Here is a 27,807-nt window from a genome sequence, read left to right on the forward strand (position 1 = left end):
AAATGTCCCAAGTGCACTTGAGAAGAATGTGTGTGCTGTTGCTATTGGGTAGAGTGTTCGGTATGTGTCTATCACACATAGTTGGCCTATCGTGATGTTTAAGTCCTCTGCTTCCTTACTTATATTGTCTGGTTGTTCTATCCATTATCGAGAGAGGGATACTGAAATCTCCAGCTACTGTTGTGGAACTATTTTTACCTTCAATTCTGTCTTATTTTGTTTCATATATTTTAACGGTCTATCATTGTTATATAAATGTTTATAATTGTTATATCTTATTGCTGTAGCGAACATTTTATTAGTATATATTATCTGTCTTTGTCTCTTGTAATCTTTTTAAATTTAAAGCCTATTTTGTCTGACATTAGTATAGCTACTTCTGCTCTCTTTTGGTTACTATTTGCATGGAATATCTTTTACCATGCTTTTATTTTCAATGTATTTGTGTCTTTGGATCTAAAGTAAGTCTCTTGTAAAAGAGAGATAGTTGGATCACCTAATTTTCTCCATTCTGCCAAGGTGTCTTTTGGAGAGTTTCATCCATTTAAAGTACTTATTGATAAGGAGGGACTTCTGTCATTTTGCTATTTGTTTTCTATATGCCTTGCAGTTTTTTGGTCCCTCATTTCCTGTATTACTGCTTTCTTTTGTGTTTAGTTGATTTTTTAGTAGTGCAATATTTAAATTCCTTACTCATTTCTCTTTGTGTATATTCTATTGTGGTTCTACGGAGACTACACTGAACATTCTGAAGTTGTAATACTCTAATTTGAATTTATACCAGCTTAACTTCAAGAGAATGCAAAAACTCTGCTCCTTCACAGCTCCTTTCCCACCCCTTTTGCTTGTTGATGCCACAAAAACACAACTTTATACATTGTGTGCTCCAAAACATAAACTAACAATTCTTTTAAATCCATGAGTCTCCTAAATTATGTGAAAAACCAGCTTTGGAGTCACAAACAAAAGGTACAATAATGTTAGCTTTTAGACTAATAATTGTTTTTTAAAAATGTATTAGTCTCTTAAATCATGTAGAAAACAAAAAGTAGAGTTACAATGCACTGTTACAATAATAACAGCTTTTATAATTACCCATGTGTTTACCTTCAGACCTTTATTTCTTGATTCAATGAGTTACTGTCTAGTGTCCTCTCATTTCACCCTGCAGGAATGAGCATTTCTTACAAGACATTTCTAGTGATAATGAGTTCCCACAGCCTTTGTTTATCTGTGAATATCTTGATTTCTCCCTCACTTTTGAAGGACAGTTTTCTTAGAGATAGGATTCTTACTTGACAGTATTTCTTTAGCATTTTTAATGTATCAGCCTACTGCATTCTGGCCTCTGAAGTTTTTGAAGAGAACTCTGCTTGTCTTATCGAGGATCCCTTCTAGGTGATGACTCGCTTCTACCTTGCTGCTTTCAAGATTCGCTCTTAACCTTTTACAAGTTTAATTACAATGTGTCTCGGTGTGGGTCTCTTTGAGTTCATTTTACTTGGAGTTTGTTGAGCTTCTTGAATGTTTATATTCATGTTTTTCAACAAATTTGGGAAGTTTTCAGCCATTATTTCTTCAAATACTCTCTCTGCCCCTTTCTCCCTTCTCTTTCTGGGACTCCCACAATGTTTATGTTGGTATCCCACAGGTCTCTTAAGACCCATTCACTTTTCTTCTATATTTTTTCTTTCTGTTCCTCAGAGTCAATGATTTCCATTGTCCGATCTTCAAATTCACTGATTCTTCTGCCTGCTCAAATCTGCCTTTCAATGACTGTTGTGAATTTTTCATTGCAGTTATTGTACTTTTCAGATCCAGAATTTCCTTTTTGCTTTTCTCTTCACTGATATTTCCATTTTGTTCATATATCTTTTTTCTGACTTTTTCCACATCTTCCTTTAGTTCTGAAAGTATCTTTTAAATTCTTTGTCTAGTATGTCTGTCATCAGGTCTTTTTCAGGGACAGTTTTTATTTTTTTCCTTTGAATGGGCCATACTTTCCTGTTCCTTTATATGCCTTGAGGGTTTTTTTGTTGTTGAAAACTAGATATTTGAATATAGTAATGTGGTAACTCTGGAAATCGGATTCTCCTCCTCCCTAGGGAGTTTGCTGTGTTTTGTTATTGTTTTTGTCTTTTTGATTATTATAGGCTGTCTCTGTGCTAATGATCAACCTGAACTGTAAACTTGAAGTATTTTCAGGTCTTTTCTGAGCCTTTCCCTGAGCATGCACAGTCACATTCTAATTTTTCCCATATATGCAGTTGTTTTTGAATGTCCTAGTCTTTAATGTCTCATTCCCAAAAGGGGAAAAAGAGAAAAAAGAAGAGGAGAGAAGGTCAACAGCCCTTTAAGTCTCCTGGCAGTCACTTCAGCTGGAGGAGGAGGAGCTTGCAACAATGAGAAGAGGTGCCAACAACAACGGTTGCCCACTTCTTTGCACCTCTGTGATCAGAAACAGCAATCGGCAAACAGAACACAGATCCCCAATATCTGGAAGACAAGGTTCTTTTTGCCCACCCTGGCTCCCACAGGTTGCATATAGGTTGCTCCAGGAAAACAAGCATAGTTGTGAGCCATGTGGCTGAGGGGTGGAGGATGAGTATCTGCTAATGTGCTAAGAGCTGAAGTTGACCAAATTAACGCAATTCACCATCTAAGCCTTCCCCTATAAGTTACAAGCCTTCAATAGACTCAAGGGTTCCAAAATAGTTATACCAGATTCTGCCAGCACAATTGTTGTCTGTATGGGAGACAGATTCCTGATGCTTCCTACTCTGCCATCTTCCCACAATCCTCTGTCCACAGTGACTTTTTAATATAGGTTGTTCTGCCAATTTTGAGGCTTAGAAAGGTTGAGAAACTTGCCTAAGGTCACACCCTTCACTACGACACAACTCTGTCTCATTTTGGTATAGCTAAAAGAATATAGGATATTCACAAGAGTTTATAAAAGACTCTAAAGAGGTGCAAAACATTTTGAATAATGGCTGTACTGTTGAAATAAGTTTAAAGCCTTCACAAATGACTACTCTGAAGTAGATATTTTGTTACATATTATGTGATAAATGTCATTGTTACTCATTCATGCACCAAAATGAAACACTAAGAGTCATCATTTAATCCTTGCTTTCCAATTCGGTCACCAAGTATGTTCAATTCAACCTCCTTAACAATGCTCTAGAATTCATTATTACTTCACCTGTATTGATAATGGTTTTTCAATAAACTTTATACTTAGAACAGTTTGGGATTTAGAAAATAATTGAGAAGAGTACAGAGTTCCTACATACCCTATCCCCAGTTTCTCCCACGTTTAATATGTTATATTAGTATAGTACATTTATGACAATTAAAGAACCAATATTGATATATTATTATTAATTAAAGCCCATACTTTATTCAGATTTCCTAAATTTTTGTCTAGTGTCCTTTTTCTATTCTGGGGCTCCCATCTAGAATACCACATTACATTTAGTTGTCATGTCTTCTTAGGCTCCTCCTGACTGTGATAGTTTCTTAAGACGTTCCTTGTTTTTGATGAACTTGACAGTTTGAGGAGTACTAGTCAGCTATTTTGTAGAATGTCCCTCAGCTGAGACTTGTCTCACATTTTTCTCATGATTATACTGGGGTTATGGGTTTAGGCGAAGAAAACCACATAGATAAGTGTCATTTTCGTCACATCATATCAAAGGTACAAACCATCAGCAAGACCTTGTTGTTGATGTTGACTTTAATCACCTGGCAGAGGTACGCTTGTCAGGTTTCTAGAAAACTACTTCAAAGCAGCTACAAAGACATTTCATTCTCCTCTCCCTGACAATATTTTTAGGCCTCCATTATAGCTTGTCTAAATTACTACAGAACACTTATAATTGTTTTCTCTACTGCTAGTTTCATAACTCAATCTTTTCTGCACACGATTACCAGAGTGGTGTTTTTAAAATGCTGATTTGGATCATGCCACTCCCAGAGTTAAATGGCTGCATTATCCATTATCCTCAGACTATGTTTCAAAGATTTATTAAAAGCCATCAAGGCTCTTTGGAAAAATGACTTATTCCTGTGCAGGAGCAGGTAAGGTACAAGATGAGTCTGGAATATATCGCTGCCCTGAAAGTAAGAAAATTCTCAAAGAATCATGGGGACACGTCAAAAGGACACAGCAGCCAGCTTGAAGGAGCCCCAAATGGACAAAGCAGGGTCAATTTGAGAGTAATGGATTACAATTCACCAAGTAAGAGTTCATGAATTCACACTGATATAAATGAATAAATAAATAAGAAGGGAAAGCTCTTCCTTACAGAATCCCAATCAACAAAGAAGGAATGAGGGAGTGAGAATATCATAAATGGATTTAAATTTGGTGAGGAAAAGTTTGGTAAGGAACAAGATATATAATCTCAAAGTGTCAAATTTAAATAAACAGAAACCTCATCACATTGCAGCTGGGAGGCCAAAAGGGGGAGCTCTCACGCTCTATGTCAATAGCCCAGCCCAAAAGGGAAAAGAAAGACTTCCTCTTCTTGACTGGCAAGAAGCTCAGTCAATGAGAGATTGTCACAACTCAGCTAATGAAAAGCCACTACACATAGAACTATCCATTCTTCCAACGGACTCTTTGTTCACAATAGCCTTCCCAACTTCCTCTTCCCTTCTATAAAAGAGTTTCTCTTCCTTTGCTGCTGGGGGATTTGCACATGGCTTGCTATAGTTGCAGACCCTAAATTGGAATTCTTTGCTGATTCTGAATAAACTCATTTTTGCTGAAGAAATAACTGGCTGTCAATTTGTTTAAGTTCAATAGTAACAACACAAATTACTTTATAATAAAAAGCAAAATAATAACTTTATAGTAGTGAAACTTGGCAGACGTCACTTTAACCAAGTGATCAAAGCTAACATCATCAATTTTGAGACAAACCAATATCATATAACTGTTACATGGTGAACTGAGAAGATATAACATCATTGGTGCACCTGCCAAAAAATGCACAACCTGAATCTAATCATGAGTAAATATCAGAGAAACCCAAATTGTGGGACTGTACACAAAATAACTAGCCTATACTCTTCATATATATCAAGGTCAAAAAACATAAAGTAGGATTGAAGGAGTGTTTCAGATTAAAGGAGACTGAACTGACACAACCACTAAATGCAATGCATGATCCTGGAGTGGATCCAGGACCCGGGAGCTGAGGGGTGAAGAGTAGATGGGACTAGGGTTTTGGAGTGGCTGGGAGGGGGAGATTGTTATAAAGAATATTATTGGTAAAGTGATAAAATTTGAACTTGCATTGTGGATTAGACAGTAGGATTGTACAAATGATAATTTTCCTGATTTTGATTAACTATTAGATTATATAAAAACCAAAAAATCACTGCTCTTAGGAAGTGCACATTCAAGTATTTAAGGATAAAAGCTGCAATATCTCAACTTACTCCCAAATAGATCCCCAAACAATGGGTATGGATTTTACGTACACACAGACACACACAATTATTTCTTTTTATATATGGGGGGAGAGAGGATAACAAAGCAAATAGGGCAAAATGCAAACAATTGGTGAATTTGGATAAGTGGTATATGGGAGTTGCTTGTATTATATTTATAACTTTCTAAAAAGTTTAAAAGTATACCAAAATAAAAATTACAACAAAAAGAGCCAAACACTAAGACTGATCGTTTATAACATTCATGTCTTAAAGGAACCTCTGAGCCTCTGTACATAGTAGCCTTCTGCCTAAAATGCCCTCCTTCTCCTTACCTGACCAACCTCTACTTACCCTTCTAGACACAAAAAGAGTGAAATTTTTAAAATGAGATGATGTCAGTTTTCTCAAAATTCTCTATTGGTTTCTCCTCGGGTGTAGAATATAAATCTGGCCCATGAGGAAGCCAATAATGTCCAATAGAACTTTTGAAAATGTTCTGTATTTGTGCTGTCTAACATAGTAGGCACTAGCCACAAGTGAGTGACTAATGAGCATTTGCAGTGTGGCTAATATAACTGATGAAATGAAATCTTTAATTGCATTTAATTTAAAAAGCCACAAGCAGGTAGGTAGTGGCTGCCATAAAGGACAGCACAGCTTTAAATACTCCTAGTCCCCCGCCATGTTTCGGACCTCATTGCGCACCACACTCCTATTTCCCTATGCTACAGTCACACTGGCTTTTTGCTGTTCCTTAAACATATCAACCATATTTTTGCCTCAAGCATTACATTTACTATTCTCTCAGCATGGAATACACTTCCCCCAGATAATCACACAGCTCTCCCTCTCACTTCCCTCAGGTGTCTGCTAACATGACATCTTTTCAGTCTGTGTGCCCTATCCTTGAATGCTCTATCAAAAATAGCACCCCCATCACTCCACATCCTTCATTCTGCTTTATTTGTCCTTCATGGCACTTTCACTGATGGACATTATACTGTATATTTATTTTCTGTCAATCTTTTGCATTTCTGTAAGTTTCACACAAGAGGGCTTCCTGTTGTAGTCATCATTTAACCCCAGCAATTAGAAATATAAGTTCTTTGAAATGGTACTCTGGTGCTATCTCCACCAGAAAACAACCCCCATCTTCATCCACTGCCATCCTCTTATCTGACCAAGTCAGTGGTCTTCCAATCTTTCAATTCATGTACCTGCTAAAAGAATGTTTCCCCTCACACATTTTAAAGACTTCTAAAAAAAGTTTTTTTAGAAGTATATATAGTTGCAAAGGATGTAATTTATATGTGCTTCAAAATTTTTCCACTAAAACTTTGAGATTTACCTCATTTAATTTATGAATAATGTCTTATAACCTAAGTGGCAGAGGCAGTCATTGTAATTCAACCAATGAGTGAAATTGTATTTACTTTCTGTCATTAAAGTCAGCCTTCATTTTTCAACTCAAATAAATGTATGTTAATACTTGCCCCCATGATCACCATTCTACTTTTCAATTCTAACTGTAAGAAAGATAAGGCAGCCTTGCCAAGTTATTTGTGAGCTGTATGAAATAAAAAGCTGCTCCATGAGATGTTTCTTGCTTTGCTCTCTCAGGCGATTCTCCCTCTGGAGCAAGGCATTCTGAAATTGCCCTTTTTGTTTGGTACCCCAGTGATTTTTATGTCCCAAAGTAATGTACCTTAACAACATTTGGAAAGCGACAGGTTTGCAATCCTTTTATAAAGTGGCAGAAGGCAGACTGTGAAAGAGGAGGTGGAAAGGAGTACCAAGATATCTCTATCATAGGAATATCATCAGGCAGATAAATGTGAGGAAAGAATACAGATGAAAATTGAAAATCCAGCTACCATGTTCTGAACATTTTCCTGACCCCCAGCAGACTATGAAAGACAGACATTAGGCACCTCTCACATATTATATTAATAACCTGCTATATTGGCATCTACCAGATTGTAGTTGCTATTAAGCTATTTACTTCTCTGTTTCATCACCCTCCAACCCACAGGAAGCTTGAAGCTTCTTCAGAGCCAGGTCCAAGTCTAAGTTTGTTACATATTCCAAGAGTGTGCTTAGTAGAAATATCTGGATGAGACTCATTTTTTTAATACTGATAAAGGATTACTAACCAGAATATGCATAAAGAACTACTAACAACTAAAAAGTAGTCAACGCAGTAAGAAGTAGACACTGCAATAAAAAAGGGAGGGGGAAAAAAAGGAAAAACATGAGGCCAATTAACATATGAAAAGATGCTTACTCTTAATAATTAAGGAAATGCAAACTAAGTCCAAAATCAGATACCATTTTAAACTCAATAGATTGGTAAAAATTAAAAATAACCAGTGTTGATGACAAAGTAGAACAATGAGAACTCATATATTGCTGGGTGAGACTATATTATAGTAGCACATTGGCAAAATTTTGTAATGTTAACATGGCCTACCCTGCAGCCTAACAATCCCACTCCTAAATATTTATCATAGAAAAATTCTTGCACAAATATTCATAGTATTTTAATAGCATAACGGCAAACAAGCTAACCTAGAATGTCTGAAATGGCCATCGGGAAAATAGAGAAATTATAGCAGATTCACTCAATAGAATAATATAGAGGAGTGAAAATTAAACATCTATAGCCACAAAAAAAAATCTATTGAACTGTACTATCATAACGTCAATCAATAAACTCAAATCACAAATGATATAACAGAGGATGATACAATTTTCATAACACTCAAAAATAAACACAACTACTTATATATATAGTAAGACTATTTTTAAAAAACCAAGAGAATGAATAATGAATCCAAAATTCAGGATAATGATTACCTCTTGCAGAGGGGCACTTAGGCCATGTGATACGTTCATAAGCATTTGTTTCATCGTTATGCTTCATAACTTAAAACATTATATATATTCTTTTGTGTTTATCAAACGTTATACTTTTGTGTGTATATGATAAAAGTTTTTAAAAAATAAAGAGATAAAGTTAAAAAATAAAATAAACTGATCACCTACATCCAAAATTAATATATCAAGTATAATTAGGAATAAAAACCATCTATTGGAACTGCAACTGGGAAATAATTATTTCTTAACATTTCAACCGCTATCACCCTAATCTAAGTTTTCATTATTCTCTAGTCTAGATTATTTCAATAGTTTGCTAACTCCTCTCCCTGAATCTGCCCTGACCCTACCTCCTTTACTGTCTATTCGCCACATGGCAGTCAATGTAGTTTTGTTAAAACACGAGTCCTTCCTCTGCTCTTACTCAAAATAAAAGCAAAAGTCTATCCCAAGGGCTAAAAAGCCCCATTACCTCTCCATCCCATCTTCCTCCCTCTCTCCTCTTGGCCCACTCTGCTCCAGCCATCATGGCCACAATGGTGTTCATCAAATGTGCCGAGCACACTTCTACCTCCAGGCTTTTGAAATACTTGTCCTCTATGTCTGGGAAGCTCTCTGAGTTATCTGCATGGCATGCCTCTTACTTCTATTAGGTCTCTGCTTAAATGCTACCTTTTAAGAAAGGCCTTTGCCCACCAGTGGACTTAAAAAAAAAAAAAAGGCACCCATCTGTTACTCTCAAGTCTCCTTACACAGACTGTCTTTCTTTCTTTTTTTTTTTTGATGAGGAAGATTCACCCTGAGCTAACATCTGTGCCAATATTCCTCTATTTTGCATGTAGGATACCTCCACAGCACAGCTGATGAGTAAAGTAGGTCTGCAGCCAGGATCTGAACCTGTGAACTAGGGCTGCCGAAGTGGAACGTGCAGAACTTTAACCACTCAGCCACGGGGCCAGCCCCAGATTGTCTTTCTTCACAGCACTTACCTACACCTGACACGTAATTCTGTTTAATTTCTGCCTCACCACACGCACTAGAACATAAACTCCCCATGACAGCAGCGATTTTGTCTACTGGGTTCGACATTTTATTTTCAGCACCTAGAACAATGTCAGCACGCAAAAGAACTATTTCTTGAATAAATGAATAAAGAGTTTAAAGAAGTGGTTTTAGTGGAAGGAGTAAGGGCAGATACCAGATTACAAAGGTTTAAGAAATAAATGGTTAAGGAGCGACATCAGCATCACAGTGGAGTGAGCTCTTCCCTTAGTCTCTCCCCCAAGATACAATGAAAAGGACATTCATAAATCAAGAGACGAGATCCACACACCACTACAGACATCTGAGAGATCCATGCAGCCACACATCTGAAGGTGGGGCTGCCAGAGCCCCTGGGAGGCAGTGGAAGGAGGTGAGCGGATCTCCTCTCCCTCCCCAAGCGGCAGTGGTCTAGGGTGTGGGACTTCGCGTGGCAGTGGTGCATGGCTGAGAGGAGAAGGGGGAAAAGTCAGCCCTCCATGGGAACGCTTTTGCTCTCAGAGTTGCCTCCCAGACCATGGAAACCCTCTACACAGAGGTGGCTAAGGAACTGCAGGGTCGCCCTCTCCAAGCTGAGCAGCCCAGGCAGCCAGCCAGTAAGTGCAGAGGGGGAGCATGGACAGGAGAGGGGGCGCCTCTTTCCCCCATCCCGCCTGGCCAGTAGGCCAGGACAGGGGATCCCCGCCAGAGCACCTGCGCCTATGTATGCAGGGCAGCAGTGGGCAGAAGCAGCGAGCCCTGTTGGCACAGCTTCCAATGGATGGGCACAACTGCCAGGGGTCACAGCAGGCTCAGAAAACATAGCTCCTGTCCCCACCAGTGGTGGCAAGTGGAATCTACGAGAAGATATGAACACTATGAGATGGCAGAAGTCCACCTCATCCAATAGCAAGAAGAAATATATTAACACTCCAGACCAGAAGGAAAATGACAAGTACCAATTATAAGAGAATACGATGAAAAACTATATGCCAAACAAATTGGACAATCTAGAAGAAATGGATAAATTCTTAGAATCATACAACCTCCCGAAAACGAATCAAGAAGAAATAGAGAATCTGAACTGACCAATCAGAAGTAAAGAGATTGAAATGGTAATCAAAAACCTCCCAAAAAATAAAAGTCCAGGACAGATGGCTTCTCTGGAGAACTCTAACAAACATTCAAAGAAGATGTAATACCTATCCTTTTCAAACTATTCCAAAAAATTGAAAAAAACAGAATACTTCCTAACTCATCCTATGAGGTCAATATCACCCTGATCCCAAAGCTAGACAAGGACAACAGAAAGAAGGAAAATTACAGGCTAATATTGCTGATAAACATAGACGCAAAAATCCTCAACAAAATATTGGCAAGCCAAATACAGCGATACGTTAAAAGGATCCCATCAATGGGACTTACACCAGGGATGCAGGGATGGTTCAATATCTGCAAATCAATCAATGCAATCCAACACATTAACAAAATGAGGAATAAAAATCACACATCATCTCAACAGATGCAGTGAAAGCATTTGACAAGATTCAACAGCCATTTATGATAAAAACTCTCAATAAAATGGGTATAGAAGGAAAGCACCTCAACATAATAAAGGTCATATGACAAAACCACAGCCAGATTCGTACTCATGAGGGAAAAACTGAAAGCCATCCCTCTGAGAACAGGAACAAGACAAGGGTGCCCACTCTCGCCACTCTTACTCAACACAGTACTGGAGGTTTTGGCCAGAGGAACTAGGCAAGAAAAAGAAATAAAAGGGATCCAAGTTGGCAAGGAAGAAGTGAAACTCTCACTGTTTGCAGACGACATAATTCTATACATAGAAAACCCTAAAGAATCCATTGGATAACTATTAGAAATAATCAACAACTACACCAAAGTTGCAGAGTACAAAATCAACTTACAAAAATCAGTTGCATTTAAGGGCTGGCCGTGTGGCCTAGTGGTTAAGTTTGGTGCACTCCCCCTTGGCAGCCTGGGTTCGGTTCCCAGGCACAGACCTACACCACTCAGTGGTGGCCGTGCTGTGGCAGAAAGCCACATACAAAATAGAGGAAGATTGGCACAGATGTTAGCTCAGGGCCAATCTTCCTTACCAAACAAAAAAATAGTTGAAGTAAATATGACAAACTATCAACTGTTAAATCTAGATGATAAGCATATGGATATTTACTATTCTAGTATCTCTGTTTTTCTGTATGTTTGAAAAATATCTCAATTGGCCTCTGTTTTTCTGTATGTTTGAAAAATATCTCAATTGGGAAAAAAAGCAGATGAAATATGATCTGGAACTAATGACTATAAACTACTTTTTCCTTCACAGTTAAGCTTCATAAAAGGAGAATGGAATGCTATGTTGAGAAAAGTTTTGTTTCTGTTGTTTTTTTTTTTATTGAGGTAACATCACTTTATAACGTTATATAAAGTTCAGGTATACATCATTCTATTTCAGTTTCTGTGGAGACTACATCATGTTCACCACCAAAGACTAATTAACATCCATCATCACACACATGTGCCCTATTACCTCTTTCGTCCTCCTCCCTCCCCGCCTCCCCTCTGGTAACCACAAATCTCATCTCTGTATCTGTGTGTCTGTTTTTGTTGCTTTTAAGTCAGAACTCAAAAACAGCTTCATATATTGAAGAAAATGAACAACAGAGAGAGAGATTGAAGATAAAAGACAGACGAACAATTAATGGAGGAAGGACCTGGAAGGGATGGGAATGAATAACATTCTACACTCTGATTTAGCATTATAAAGGAATAGAAATATGGTATTCTGAAAAGGGAAGAAAAGAAATATGGCTAAGTCTGTAATCTGGAACTTACAGCAGAAAAGTTCAGTAAGTTTGAAAATGATGGCTGATGAATTAAGAAGTAAGATAATCTGCTGAAGAGTTAGATATGGCAAAACGGGGACGGGATCTTGGGAAGAACGGTAAGGTGTGAAATAACCACTCTGAGCAAAGAGAGAACTAATCCAGGCCAATGAAAATATACATGGAGCGGCACTTGAGACACAACTTACTGCCAGCAATCTCACTAACAATGCAATTTTCTCTAACACTCAGCTACATGAATACAGGGTACAAAACGTCAGAGGAGGTATACTTATTCAGACCAGACAAAGGCTATTAGACATCAAACTAGGAATCGTGATAAAGCAGAACAGAGGCAATAGGAGTAAGAGAATGAAAGAACTAGAGGGTCAGACTTTTGATAAGCAGATAATTGAAACTTCAGAAATGAGATTATACTGGTAATATACAAGATCTAAAAGGAGAATCAGTTATCCTGTTCTCTACAAGTCTTTTTTAAAGTAAAATAAATTCTCTTTTTGGCTAGTGTGATTTAAATTTGGTTTTACCAAGAGGTGGAAATTGAGACGGCTCCTTAAGGTTTTATCAATTACTGAATAGTTCAGTTTTTTGATCTTATAATGTCTCAACATGATGATGTAATGTGACTGGTTATTAGAAATTTCACAAGTAATTTATTATTAATAACAGTTGAAGTTCATAAATTGGCTTGCTTTTGCAAATTAGAGCTAATTTTTTTTTTTTTTTTTGAGGAAAATTAGGTTTGAGCTAACATCTGCTGCCAATTCCCCTCTTTTTGCTGAGGAAGACTGGCCCTGAGCTAACATCCATGCCCATCTTCCTCTACTTTATATGTGGGACACCTGCTACAGCATGGCTTGCCAAGCAGTGCCATGTCTGCACCCAGGATCCAAACCAGGGAACCCTGGGCTGCCAAGCGGAACGTGCACACTTAACTGCTACACCACCGGGCCAGCCCCAGAGCTAACTAATTTTAGTAACATAATTCTCACTCATATTCTAATACATTTTCTGAAGTAGGAACTTCCATGGGAGTATGTTGTACATATTATTGAGAACTGCCAACATATAGTACCGCTATCATTTTAAAGCATCTTGTACCATAGAAACTAGTGTCAGGAATGCTAACTATGATCTCAGGCTAAAATTTATTTAAGTACTGGAAGCTAGAAGACTAAGAGCTGTCATTCTTAATTAACAACTTTTACTATATTACAAAAATTAATCTTTATGAGTTAAAACTGCTTATCTTGAACTTTTATGAAATACACATCAAGAAAAGTTTCATTAGAAGGTAATACACAATAAATTAAAAATTTAAGTTCTCATTCCATTCTTCATGCCTATCTTGTTGGTTATGCTAATCTTGAACTTAAGTGACAATCTGGGGTCAACTGAAAGAAAAAGAATGTCAGTGAATTGGACCAAACCATAAAAGTGGTTTTTAAAATAATAGCACACTCGCATATATATACTTACCAGGTTCCTAATTCTAGTCAATATGGAATGGGAAAGGGGAGTTTTAAAGGTAATCCACAATGGTCTGATGCACTGCTATTAAGAGCAGTATGAAATTCCAACATTAATTTATGTTATATTGAAACCAATACCATCAAATAAAATACTACAGTTCTATAAACTGAGAAGGAAAACTGCACTAATCACTAGAATGTTTTGCCACTTCCATTTAATTTCCTATATGCTACAACAAACCCCCATAACTAAAAACCAAAATATAAAATACTTACTTTTTCATTTTTTTTGAGTTATATTTGACTTGGTAAGCCGCCTGGATTAATTTGTCTGGACCACCATCAAACTGATGTGGAATGACCTTCTGAAAGTGCTAGATAAAATAAAAGAAAAATGTAAGAACTACTTAATGCTGTTTATTATCAACTAATTAACAGTAAAATCTAAAGAAATTCAGGAAATCATGAACTGACTTACCTGTAACATCCCTTCCATGTCGAGTTGCATCAGTTCTGCCTGATTCATTTGAAGAAGTGCTAATCCTACTCGAAAGACTATTTCTAAACCCTGAGGAAAAAAATTATATAAAGCCAAATTTGTCTTACTCTTCCATCAACAAAAACTAATCATTCAAAAGAATACTAAGGTAAACATTTAGGGATCTAAACGAGAGGTTGGCAAATATTTTCTGCAAAGAGTCAGATAGGAAATATTTTATGCTTTATGGTTGTTGTCACAAATACTCAACTCTGACATTGTAGCCCAAAAGCAAACATAGACGACACATCAACAAATGGGCATGGCTGTGTTCCAGGAAAACTGTATTTACAGAAACAAGTAAGCACAGATTTGGCATGCAGAACCAGGACAAATCAATACACAAATCATAGTTTGCTGGCTCCAGACTAAACTAATTTAGCTTCGTAATTCAAATTGACATTCCCAAGATGTAATTAATAACAATTAACACTGGGTTTAAGATGTAATTAATAACAATTAATAATACTTTCAGGTGCTATCCACCATTGATCACCTATTCTTACCTTCCTATCTTCTCACCCAAAATACAGAAGACCAAGAATCACTACTACATGTCAATGACAATTAAAAGGACTACCTGCAGTGTGTTCATGGAATAGAAGAAAATTACACTCATTAATTCTTGCTCTTTGGGTAACAGACACATTGCAACAATATTAACTGCAAAATTAACTGAAAATTGCAAATTTTCTCTCTCACTAATTCTCACTACCAAGAGGTGACACAGAGGTTTAAGAGTGTGGGATTTTTTTTTTTTTAAGATTTTATTTTTCCTTTTTCTCCCCAAAGTCCCCAGGTACAGAGCTGTGAATTTGTTTTAGTTGTAGCTCCTTCCAGCTGTGGCATGCAGGATGCCACCCCAGTATGGCCCAACGAGCGGCGCCATGTCTGCACCCAGGATTCGAACTGGTCAAACCCTGGGCCACTGAAGCAGAGCATGAGAACCCAACCACTCGGCCACGGGGCCAGCTCCCTGGGCTCCAGATTCTGATTGCCTACATTTGAATCCTGGTTCTATAACACTTATGTGCTATACGTCCATAGATAAGCTACTTAACCTTTCTCTAAGACTCAGCATCCTCATGTATCATCTATCAAATGGGGAAACTAACAGTACTTGATAGGGTTGTTACAGGCTTAAATGAGAGCATACAAGTAAGCAGTTTAGCATGGGATACACAGGTCTCCTTTATTGCTCTCCTCATTGCCCTGCTCTAACTAATCCAATGATAGTTTGCCCATTCATTAGCTTACCTCAGACATAAAGATATCAAATATCCTTGTTGCAATTGGTAGTGGAAAAGTCGTAAGAAAGATAGTCAGAAACCAGGATGATGCATACATTGAGGTATGAAAACTCTGAGACTGAAAATGCACAAAGAGCTCTGGAAGATGTTCCTTAAGAGAGGAAAAGAATTAGTCAAAACATAATAAAATTGAGTATTTTAAACCAGATCATTGTGTAAACACTAGATTACCCTATATCAAACACAAAGATAAGATTAGGCAACATAAGGAGAAGTTAAGATGCAGAAATTGACACATTCAGGTTAGTGGTTACTATCTGGGAAGGGAAAAGGGGAAAGGATGTGGAGTTGGAACTCTGTATTTACAACATTTGTTTCATTAATAAAAAGAAAAATCGAAATAAATGAGCAAAACTTTTAGATTTGTTTAATTTTGTTGGTGAGTACATAGGTGTCTGATTTATTTTCTATATTCTTCTATAATATTTTTAAGATTTTTTTTAAAAGAAATGCTATGCTGAAATACTTTCCGATGCAGTCTATCATTGCTCACCTATCCTTGCTTTCCTACCTTCTCATCCAAAATACAGATGCTTCAGCAACTCTAGCAACTCAAAACATAAATGACACATTAACTGAAAACAAACCCAGAGAGTTTAAGGTTGATAAAAAAACAAGCTTACTATTTCAGAAAAAAATTTAACTAAGAATCATCTCAAGACCTACGTTGTCTTTTTCTCTAAAATGTAAAAACAGGGGCTGGCCCGGTGGCACAGAGGTTAAGTGCACACGTTCCACTTCGGGGGCCCAGGTTTGCCTGTTCGGATCCCAGGTGTGGACATGGCACCGCTTGGCAAGCCATGCTGTGGTGGCGTCCCACATATAAAGTAGAGAGAGATGGGCACGATGTTAGCTCAGGGCTAGTCTTCTTCAGCAAAAAGAGGAGGATTGGCAGCAGTTAGCTCAGGGCTAATCTTCCTCAAAAATAAATAAATAAATAAAATAAAATATAAAAACATTTTGAAAAAAAGGAAATTAAATAAATAAAAAATTTTTAAAAACATTTTGTATATCTCCTTCCTCCAGCTACACATAGAAAAGTTAGAGGATTTTAAAATTCCTGTGGGTAAGGCTGCCAGGGAAAAGGAGACTCACAAAAATGGCTCTGATGCCAGCTGAATCATTAACCTATATTCTTAAATTCTGTTTATCTAATTGAAATTTAAGTAAATGAGAATATTTACACCATTGTATTACAAGACAACATAGTAAACTTATTTATATATAGAATATATAAATTAAATTCAGAAAATTAAAATATTTCAGAGGTGTTTTTCACTTGATCTTGATTCCTCTCTTCTTTACTCTCACATAGTCACTAGACTCCGAGTCTTAAACTGGCAACATAAAAAGGACGGAAACATTATTTTTAAAAAAGATTACAACCTGGCAAAAAAAAAATGAGATAAAAAGGGAAAGCAAGAGGACAGGACTAAAAGAGAAGGCAGAGAAAGTCTCAAAGGAAATGAACTGACGTCAGTGTCATAATGTCATGGGTTCCTGTAAGAGAGCATAGTCTACGTAACAGTAATAGGATATAATAGGGCATAATAAGGAAACTCATGCATTTGGGCAATGGGGTGATGAGATATTTGACACAAATAATTGAGGTTTGAATATGAGAACTGCAGCCACATTCCCGACTGCGTTCCACTGCAGAGAGCACCAACGGGGAAGTAGGTATAAATTGTCCATTAATGGACCAACAACCACCATGTGATTAAAACACTGATTTTTTTCCAATTGCTTTGATGCTTTTAATGTTAAATTTGTTTAGTTGTCACTCAAACCAACATGGCAAAAAATATAAAAGCAACATGCCCTTTTGTTAACTCTACACTTTTACCTGTATCATGCATTCAAACTGGTACATACAAAGGCCCAGCTCTGCCATCGTTGGTTTAAAAAGTTCACGAAGTCTATAATCTTGCATTAATTTAACAAATACACAGAAAGCTTCTTCTTCGGGCATCTACATTAGGAGAAAAAAAATAGGTTAATGTTCTGTGATACACAAATAAGCTAAAATATATTTCAACTATATTATATAAATGCTGTGTCAAGTGGCCATGTGATGCAATGTTAAGAGGAATGGACTAGAAATCAGAAGGTTCTAATCTCCCATTCTATCACTGAGAATAGGAAGTTAGAGAAATCTTACAACCTATATGACTAACTGCCTCACTTGCCTATTTCATTAATTCAACCAACAAATATTCATTTAGAGCCAGATATTTCCCTCTCTCTGGATATTTACCAGTGAACAAAATAAACACAATCTCTACCCTCCAGGAGCTTGAATTTTCCAGCAGGGAGAGATAGACAATACATGGAATAAATCAATTACTATATATGTCAGATGGTCATGAGTGCTATGGAAATCAAAAACAAAAGTAGGGTAACAGGAAAAGCTGGGAAGATACACTGCTATTTATGCAGGTAGGTCAGGCAAAGCCCCGTGACAAGGCAACATTTGAGCAGAAGACTGAAGAAAGTAAGGGAGTAACTGAGGAAACAATCCTGGGAGAATAATACAAAGGCTTTGAAAAGGATTTGCAGCTCAAGGAACAGCATATAGGATATTACTAAATTAGACATAATGTTTCAAGCAGAGATTAGGTTATAGAGGAGAAATAACAGACAATAAAATTACGTGGGGCTTTAGAGGCCACTGTAAGGATGTGGACTTTTACCTTAAGTGAGATGGTAAGATTTTCGAAGATTCTGAGCAGAAATCATATGATATGGTGTAAGTGTTAAAAGAACTTGTAAAATAAGTTTTCAAAGATTCTGTAATTGGAGTTTAAAGGTATCAATTTCACATTTTATGTGTAACTCACAAGAAAATTATATCAAATCAGATAATGAATGTAAAAGCTCTGTAAAGAGCTACACAGATATTCGGAATATTTAGTCAAATAACATTTATCCAAATTACCGTCTTTCTCAAAATGATAAAATTTTCTAATGCTCATTCACTCGCATTATACCAGCGTGTTTCAAAAGAGGAAACCGGAAAGAATCTCTAGGCATTCTTGTTACTGAAGACTGCTTCTAATAACAATACATTTTTCCTGGCCTCGACACAGCCACAGAGAGGAGCCAAGAGTAACTCTTGGCAAAACCCATACTTTCTTTCTCCCAATGCATATGGCCACAATTCTGCCTTGCAGACATCCTTATTAACCCTATCAAGTCCTACAGCCCCAGTGATTTATGTCAGTCACTACAAGAAGCCCAACATCCCAGAACTCTCATCCTAGGTAATTTTATTGCTCCCCTAATCTAAACCCATTTCCAACCTTCCCTAAACCTTTTCCACAGCAGTTTCTGGAACTCATAATCTGCCATCAATAAAATATCCTACCTATAACCTCAATCTCTTTACTAAATGTCCTTTCACCTTCCTCCTCTAACTGAAATCGGCTCCCTCCTAACGTGGCTGTTTTCTCTCCCACAGCACTGGAAAAGGCCAGGGAGTAGAGGAGTCTGTGTTCCTCCCTGGACCTCACTGCCTCATTGCTATTACATTAACTCCCCCTTCTCTCTGAAACACATGCCAGCAGATATCATTCATTACTCCTCTTTTTTTTGTAGCATCTACAAACCTTTGGGTCACCCTCCCAAAGCCTGCTCATTTGCAAGAGGATGAATTCCTTAGCCAGCAGATCATTGACTTCCTTTCCTCCAATGATCCTGGCAGGCAGTTACCAGCATAGGCTCTCAAGCCACACCACCTAAGGTTCAAATTCCATTTAACAGCTTAATTACAAGAGCCTCCTCACTGGTCGCTCCACCACCTCCCTTGTATTTCCTTCCCAACAGTTAGTCTCCATGCAGCACGGAACTGCCAGAGTGATCCTTTCAAAGCATGAATTAGATAATCTCACTCCGCTGCTCAAAACACTCCAGTGGCTTCCAATATCCTCAATAAAAGCCAAAATCCTTACACGGTCCTACATGTCGTAACCCCATATTCCAACCTCATCTCCCACCACTACACTCCCCGTCTACTTCTTCCCTGACCCCTCACTCCAGTCACAATGGGAAGGAATCAATTAATCTCCCTTTTCTGTCTTAGAAGAATTTCTTCTCTTCCCAACATTTCAAAAAAACCTTCATTCTCTCTTCTGCCATAGCATTGATATGGAAACTGGGAGAGGGTTTAAAAATTGGCGATACTTTAAAAAACAAGTCGAAGTGATTGAATAAAAAAACAAAAAGAGGTAGAAAAAATATCACTGGGTCCTTCTCAAAAAGACTGAAACAACGCACACAAAATGAGAAAGTGTGACATTGAGTAAAACAGAAATATGAAGAACGTTCACCCAGCTGTTTTATAGTCGTTCCTTTCTATGAGAAAGAAATCTGCACACCTGAGTCTTAGCAGAAGCTGCTGCTACACACTTCAGGACACTGAGTTAATAAGAACCCATGTCTTTTTGAAGGTCTAATGGGGACATTATCTACCTAATTTTATAGGAGCACTAAGATATACACAAAACATATATCCAGCACTTTTAACTATTTTTGTTTAGCAGACTCACTGAGCTACGTTTCTAACTAATATATAGGAGGCAATATAGCATTAAGTACAAGAGAATAAGCTTTAGAAACAAAGAGAGGGGCTTTTAAATCTGGCTGTATCACACTTTCTAACTTGTGGCCCTGGGTTATCAAATGATTATTGTTTTGTTTTTTGTTGTTGTTGTTGTTCTCCTTTTTTTTTTCTTTTTTTTTTTAAAGATTTTTATTGTTTTTCCTTTTTCTCCCCAAAGCCCCCCAGTACATAGTTGTATATTCTTTGTTGTGGGTCCTTCTAGTTGTGGCATGTGGGACGCCGACTCAGCATGGTTTGACGAGCAGTGCCATGTCCACGCCCAGGATATTCGAACCAATGAAACACTGAGCCGCCTGCAGCGGAGCGCGCGAAGTTAACCACTCGGCCATGGGGCCAGCCCCTCAAATGATTATAGTTACGGTAGTGTGTTAGCTGCCCCTGACAGCAATAGTTAAGTAAATCAACCACTGAATGAAAGTGAGTATCACTACCAGCACTGCCTGCAGTGTCCTGAAGGGAGGTGCGATGGCCCCTTGGGCTTCCTAGAGAGCTAAGTCAGCTATCGTGAGATTCATGCCTCAAATGGGGAAAAGCGGCTCTTTCGATGCTCAACAGAAGTAACTACTGAAAGGTTATTTTGGAGCTAATATGGAAATAAAAGGAATAGAACTGGGACAAAAATCACTGGATTAATAATATGGATATTTGAGTTCAATACTGAAAGGTCTACCAATATTAACCAAGTACAAATTAGGAAAATTCTCATTTTGCAAAATAGCTATACTTCAACATTAACGAAATTGTTATCTCCAAGGTTTCTTTTCAGACGATGTTTTAGTCTGAGACTGACTACAGAGCATGATGGACTTTAAAAAAAAGTTTCTACAAGTCTAAAAAGATAATACTATATGCCATTTCCCTTCAAAGCTATGATGACTGTCCTGTTCCTGACTTCTGAAAACACCTGACCCAAACCCTCTCCAAAATAAGTCACTGCCAATGGAAATATATGTTATAACTCTGCGGCAGTAAAAGTGACTGAGTACCTCCATCTTAGAGCCTATATCACAATACCCTTAACAAGCCCTTAGCTTCATGACAAACAAAATTCCTGAAAAAGTTTCCAAAGACGCTGTACAACATAAGTAAGATTTTCATACCAACACTTTAATTGCGTCCTCCTTAGTTGGGAAAGATTACTCCTCATTAAATATTGCCATATAAGTTAAGATCTAAAAGTAGATACAGGTTTTCATAGAATATTATGGTCCAAATGTAGATACCAAGAAATTGAAATTTCATTTAGTGGCAGGATATTATTGTGTGTTATTTTCAACACTTTTAATATTTTAAACTGCAAACTAAATATTCTTATTTAAATTATGCCTAGCAGGAAATGCCCAATATCCACTTATACTTAATAAAAACAAAGATGATTTTTAAATTCTCCAATGCAATTTTAATAAAGAACTTAATTGGACATTTAATACTTGTACTAACTTACCTGCATAAGCAACAATCCAACTATAAAAGCACTTCCTTGACAGTAACCAACCTCACGATCCACTAAAGAATATGCCTAAAAAGTAAAGAAATGTTCAAAATACTTTACCATGTTATATCTTCCTTACCTAAAAACCTAAAAATATTAAGAAAGTGGATTAGAGACCATTTATTTTTCAGAAAAGCTATTGCTTGCTTGTTGTAGATGTTATCCTATAAGTATTTAAAAAGCAAATGATTTATTACATAAAATCTTCTTTTGACAATTTCCCAATTACAAACTGACAGCTCTGAAGGACAAGAAAATAAAGGAATTTGTACTCAGGAAAGCAACAGAGTTTAAAAATCATTTTAAATGAATATCTGAAAAAGATAAAACCAGAGTAGGACTAAAGTAAAGCACTGGCAAAGATGAAATGGTTTAACAAGAAATCAATATTTCACAGAGGTAGCTAAAAGGGAAAGGAGCTATGGCAAGGGAAAAAGCAATACTGAAGAAAAAATTACAATGGCACATACAGTTTTAAGGGCAAAGAGCTCTTAACAATGCTAGCCATAGACAGCAGAAAAATCTGCTCCCCTCTATGAAACTCACAGAAGGTGAAATATTGATTTTCATAGAGAATCTCTCTACAGTATCTTGGTCTATAGATTATTTGATTTTGGCCAAATAACACCAAGCAATATGATGAATTTTCTAATAAATTCTCCAAACAAGACAGTGATGTAGCATCAGAATTACAGCAGAAATTATGCTAAAGCCAAATTTATTGCCAAAGTAACTGATTATTGGAGTGAGAATTCGTGCTCACTGGCAGAAACATGTAATTTCAACCTTCTGGGAATTCATTTCATTTCAAAAAATGAATAAATAGAACTTACCTTCATTACATTAAATAAAACCTCCTGTCCAAGGCTATCTTTTTCCTTAAAAAAATTATGTTCAGGGTAAGTTCTAGCAATGTCCCTTCGGATCAATTTTTCACAAGGTGAGGTCATTTTCAGGAGTTCTGAATACTGATCCTTAATTGGCATACTCTGTGCACTGCATAAAAGTTGCCAAACTATTGCTCTAAAGTGGTGGGGTATCCCTTTACGAACAAGTTCCTAAAAAGAAAAATACAAGTAAAACAAAAATTTAAAAATGAAGTACTTAAGTCTCTTACCTTGAAATTCAAAGACTTATTGGGGGTTGGACTGGAGTGGAAGACTTTATCAAATTTGTAATTCACAAAGCTACTTTTCAATAAGACTAGGGAACTTTTTAACCAAAGCTAAGATTTAGCCCTTGAGTGTACCCTGTTCTGGTCTGGGGGAATACAATGCCATGGGTCAATTCTTGTCATTTCACTCAGAGTATGGCCTCTAACGGTGTTAAGGACTTGATAATCTGCAGAGCTGTGAATGATAGCACAGTAACCATCATCTTTTAAAGGGCTGCTTTAGGCAAAAAAAAAAGTAAAATACTGATAATTCAAGGATGTAGGATGTTACAACTTCATTTCTGAATCTATAAAATGAGAGAATTAAATTTCCAAAATAATTTTCAGCTATATATTTCTACAATTAAAAGATCTCTATAACAACTGATATTTACAAATCAAAACTTCTATGGGCATGAATAAATGAAAACACATAAAGCAGCCCTTTTTATTACAGCACTTGGAAAGTCCTAAAATCTGATTTGTTTTTATCCTCTATTAATCCATACCAGATGTCCTTTGGGATAAGAGGAAGAACTTCAACAAACAATATGAATACCTTAACTTGCTTTTCCTTCTTTTTGCGCACATCTTCCCATTCATTAACAATTCTTCCCCAAAGAATCCAAGAATCTTCTTCAAGGTGGCTGAGGTTGCTAGAGGCTGATGAACTTGATACAAGGGAGGAGCCACTGTTTCTTCTTGACCCATTTACAGATCTTAAAGACTTACTATCCGTCTCTAACAATCTAAAATATAATTAAAAGTTGCTCAAGTTCTAATCTCACAGTGATACTAGATGAAGCAATGATGATACTTAGAGCTTCACTACAGCAAGTTAGCCATGGTTTAAAAATATGCAGAATTTCAATAATATCTGGTTGGCATCTATAAAACTACTGCTGCATTTTCTTCATCTAAACATAGCAACTTCGAAATTTAAAATAATAAATTTTGTTAAATATTTTAGTGTTATTAGTCCCATCATAATTTCCCATCACCTCCCCTAGAAATTCAAATTAGGAGAAATCTGGTAAGAAAAGTGGTTGGGAAGGCTTCAGGAAGAAAGAAATTGTACTTGGAAGAAGTATAACAAAGTCTACAGAAGAACTAAACCTATCATGTTTACAACATGTCCAGGGCTAAAAAAGTAAGGCAGAGCCACACGGATTAACCAAACCCCTTTTCTTTTTTCACTGTGCTTCACCCATGCATACCTAATCTAACCAAACAAAAAGTGTTTTGCTTGGCCTGTGCAGTATGTAAAAAACTGAACAATTACTAATATTAAAATTGGAAAATTTCATTTATTTGTTTATACACACATACATTTATATTTATTTACAATCCTGGATTCTCTTGAAAAATGAAAAGATAGGGCAAAATCAGGCCAATATTCCTGCACAGGAACAACAGGGTATCTGTAGCAGGGCAGGAGCTTCTCCCTTTAGATGAGGAAGGACTTTGATCCACTCAGTCTCCATAATCCCTACTATCTCCCAAAAACTCAGGCCAACTAATAGCTGTTATTTATCTTTGGGCTTCACTGTTAAACAGACCTCTCAACTCTAAGGCCCTGTTGGCCTCTGAGTTTGCAATCCTGTTCTAGGCCGCTTCCTTATCTGCAGAAAGACAGGTCCCATTCCATGACTCATCACAACATCAAATCCATTATTTCTTTCACATCTACACAGGCTACAAGGAAAGGCTGAAAATGTGGCTCTCTCATTATAAAGATGAAAACTACACGTCATTCAAATAAGGGGCTTACAACATCACTTGTGCATTTAACATGGCTACTACTTACTTCCAGTAACTCCTTCAGAAAGTCATCTGCTTACAGTACAAAAAATGTTCCCAATACTAATTTACGATATATAAAAACTAAGAAAGAAAAGAAAGATATGGGTCAAACCCTACTTAGCAGATTATAGAAACACTCTTTGTGAGCCAGATTTATATCTTACTCATCTTTATATCCCTGAGAGCATTTAGCTCAGTGCAAAGTACATTAAATATTGACTGAATTGAAATAAAATAAAAATCTCCATATTAAAAACATCTTCAAATGCCCAGATATGTCATATTCAATAACACAATAATATAAATTGAACAAATCCTATCCTTATTCACGGGATAATTTAATACCTTTTCATGGCAATAATAATTTAAATAAAATGTCCCAAATATTGCAAGAAACAGAAAAATTTATAAAACAGCCAAATAAAGGGTCAACTATTTGCTATATATATTCTCTATTAGAAAAAATAATAATGCTGTTTTACTTGATTTTTTTAATTTGATTTTTTTTGCTGAGGAAGATTTGCCCTGAGCTAACATCTGTTGCCGATCTTCCTCTTTTTGTATGTGATCCACTGCTACAGCATGCCCACTGACAGACAAGTGGTATAGGTCTGTGCCCAAGAACTGAACCCAGGCCACTGAAGCTGAGTAGTTAAGCTGAACGTAACCACTAGGCCACCGGGGCTAGCCCAAAGTTTTACTTTAAATACTGTTTTTTCCATATACATTATTTCAGTAAATCCATAATATACCTTATGGAAAAATTAGTGTATGTACGTAAGTAATTTTAGGTATGATTCTAAAGCTTAAGAATTCTAAATGGAACAGAGAAACAAACTTTCCTGAAATAACCTGAACCTAAGTTCTTCATTTCACTTAATTATTCATTGAATGCTTGCTATATGCCAAATAATTAAAATACACCACTGACATCAATCAATAGAGAATCAGGCAGTTAAAAATAAAATAATGGTATTTTCTAGGTTAAACGTAAGTTTAAGATATAACGGAAGTATAGATGAAAAAGTGCCTAAAAGAAGGCTTCCAGAGAGTCCAGAAAGCTCTCAGAGATTGCCAAGTTGCAACTTTCAGGATAAGCAGGAACGCCAAGTGAATTCACTGGTGGGCGAGAGAAAAGGGTTAAGTAGTTTACCTTCAGAGGACATTGAAGTAACATATACAAATATACAACACTGTGAGAAACATTTACAAATGAAATATTCCAAGACATAACTTATGTAAAGATACTGTCCCTGCCTTAATTTACTCGATATACAAAAATGACTCAAAATGCACAAGAGGCCTGAATATAAAAGCTAAAACTATAAAACTCCTTCAAGAAAACAGAAAAAAGTCTTCAAGCACTTAGAGAAGGCAAAATTTGTTAAAGGGATACAAGGAAATACTAAAAAAGTGATTAAGAAATAAATTGGACTTTATCAGACTTAAAAAGCTCCATTCTTCAAAAGAAACCATTAAGAAAATGAAAAGGTAAGCCATAGACTGAGAAAAAATATTCTCAAGATACGTATCCAACAGAACATTGGTATCCAGAATATATGAAGAACTCCTAAAAATCAATAATTAAGAAGGCAAACAACACATTTTTTAAATGAGTAACAGACATAAACTGACACTTTCCAAAACAAGATAATCAAGGGACCAATGAGCAATTAAAAAATGTTCAAGATTTTTAGTTATCAAGGAAATAGAAGTTAAAACCACACTATATACACATTAGAAAGGCTACAATTCTAAAGACTGACCATACCAAGTGTTGCCCAGGATGGCAGCAATTGTAACTCTCATACATCAATGTCAGGAGTACATAATAATTCAACTGCTCTGAAGAATTGTTTGGCAATTCTTTATAAAGTTAAATACATTTTCATATGACCCGCCAACAGAAATGAAAATGTATGTTTACAAAAAGACTTGCAGTTGCAAGTTCATAGAAGCTTTATTCATAATAGCCAAAGCCCAGAAACAACCCAAATATTCAGAAAAATAATCAAATTGTGATATATGTATTCACTGCAATACTAGTCAGCAAAAAAGAGAAACAAACTACAGATACATACATTAACATGGATGAATTTTATAAACGTTGGGTTGAGGAAAAAAGCCAGATGCAAAAGAGCACATACTACATGATTCCACTTATATGAAGCTCAAGAACAAGCATATTAGAGAAGAAAATATAGGAGTAAATCCTCATGACTTTAGGTTAAGTAAAGCCTTCTTAAATATGACACTATAAGCACAAATGGCAAATAAATATATAAATTGGACTTCATCAAAACTAAAAATGTTTTGTATCTCACTGGATGCCATCACAAAAGTGAAAAGAAAACCCACAGAATGGGAAAAATTATTTGCAACCCACGACACTTGTACCTAGAATACATAAAGAACTCTTACCACTCAATAATAAAAAGACAAACAACCCAATTTAAAAATGGGCAAAGAATCATAATAGACATTTTTCCAAAGAAGATGATACAGTAATTGTTTTGAGGCACCATGAACCGCATCCATATAAGATTGAGAACTTAATCGATAAATGCTGTGTGTGTTCAAGACCTCAGTGGAGGAAGTAACTGCAGATGTGGTGGAAACAGCTAGAGAACTAGAGTTAGAAGTGGAGCCTGAAGATGCAGCTAAATTGTAGCAATCTCATGATAAAACTTTAACGGATGAGGAGCTGTTTCTTACAGATGAGCAAAGAAAGTGGTTTCTTGAGATGGAATCTATTCCTGGTGAAGACGCTGTGAAGACTGTTGAAATGACAACAAAGGATTTAGTATATTACATAAACTTAGTTGATAAAGCAGCAGGAGAGTTTGAGAGGATTGATTCCAATTTTGAAAGAAGTTCTACTGTGAGTAAAACTCTATAAAACAGCATCACATGCTACAGAGAAATCATTCGTGAAAGGAAGAGTCAATCAATGTGGAAAATCACTGTTGTCTTATTTTAAGAAATTTCAACAGCTACCCCAACCTTTAGTAAGCACCATCAACCTGATCACCCAGATGCCATCAGTGAGGTAAGACCCTCCACCAGCAAAAAGATTAAGACCTACAGAAGGCTCAGATAATGGCTAGCATTTTTTAGCAATAAAATATTTTTGAATTAAAGTATTACATTGTATTTTTAGACATAATGCTATTGCACACTTACTAGACCACAGTATAGTGTAAATGTAA

At 36.5% G+C, this 27,807-nt stretch overlaps 1 protein-coding gene across 6 annotated transcripts in view; it reads right to left on the reverse strand.

Moving 5' to 3' along the window:
* Positions 1–27,807, reverse strand: part of EVI5 (ecotropic viral integration site 5) — a 211,560-nt gene that overhangs the window by 128,812 nt on the left and 54,941 nt on the right. For all 6 annotated transcript variants that reach the window (XM_046645597.1, XM_046645596.1, XM_046645595.1 and 3 more), the window contains 7 exons: positions 23,355–23,544; positions 22,476–22,700; positions 21,595–21,669; positions 17,376–17,501; positions 15,477–15,620; positions 14,160–14,249; positions 13,958–14,055 (listed from right to left, as the gene is read on the reverse strand). In XM_046645597.1, coding sequence (XP_046501553.1) covers positions 13,958–14,055; positions 14,160–14,249; positions 15,477–15,620; positions 17,376–17,501; positions 21,595–21,669; positions 22,476–22,700; positions 23,355–23,544 — 948 coding nt within the window. The remainder of the gene's footprint in view (positions 1–13,957; positions 14,056–14,159; positions 14,250–15,476; positions 15,621–17,375; positions 17,502–21,594; positions 21,670–22,475; positions 22,701–23,354; positions 23,545–27,807) is intronic.

This window comes from Equus quagga, chromosome 18, assembly GCF_021613505.1.
Source record: "Equus quagga isolate Etosha38 chromosome 18, UCLA_HA_Equagga_1.0, whole genome shotgun sequence".
NCBI classification, from domain to species: domain Eukaryota; kingdom Metazoa; phylum Chordata; class Mammalia; order Perissodactyla; family Equidae; genus Equus; species Equus quagga.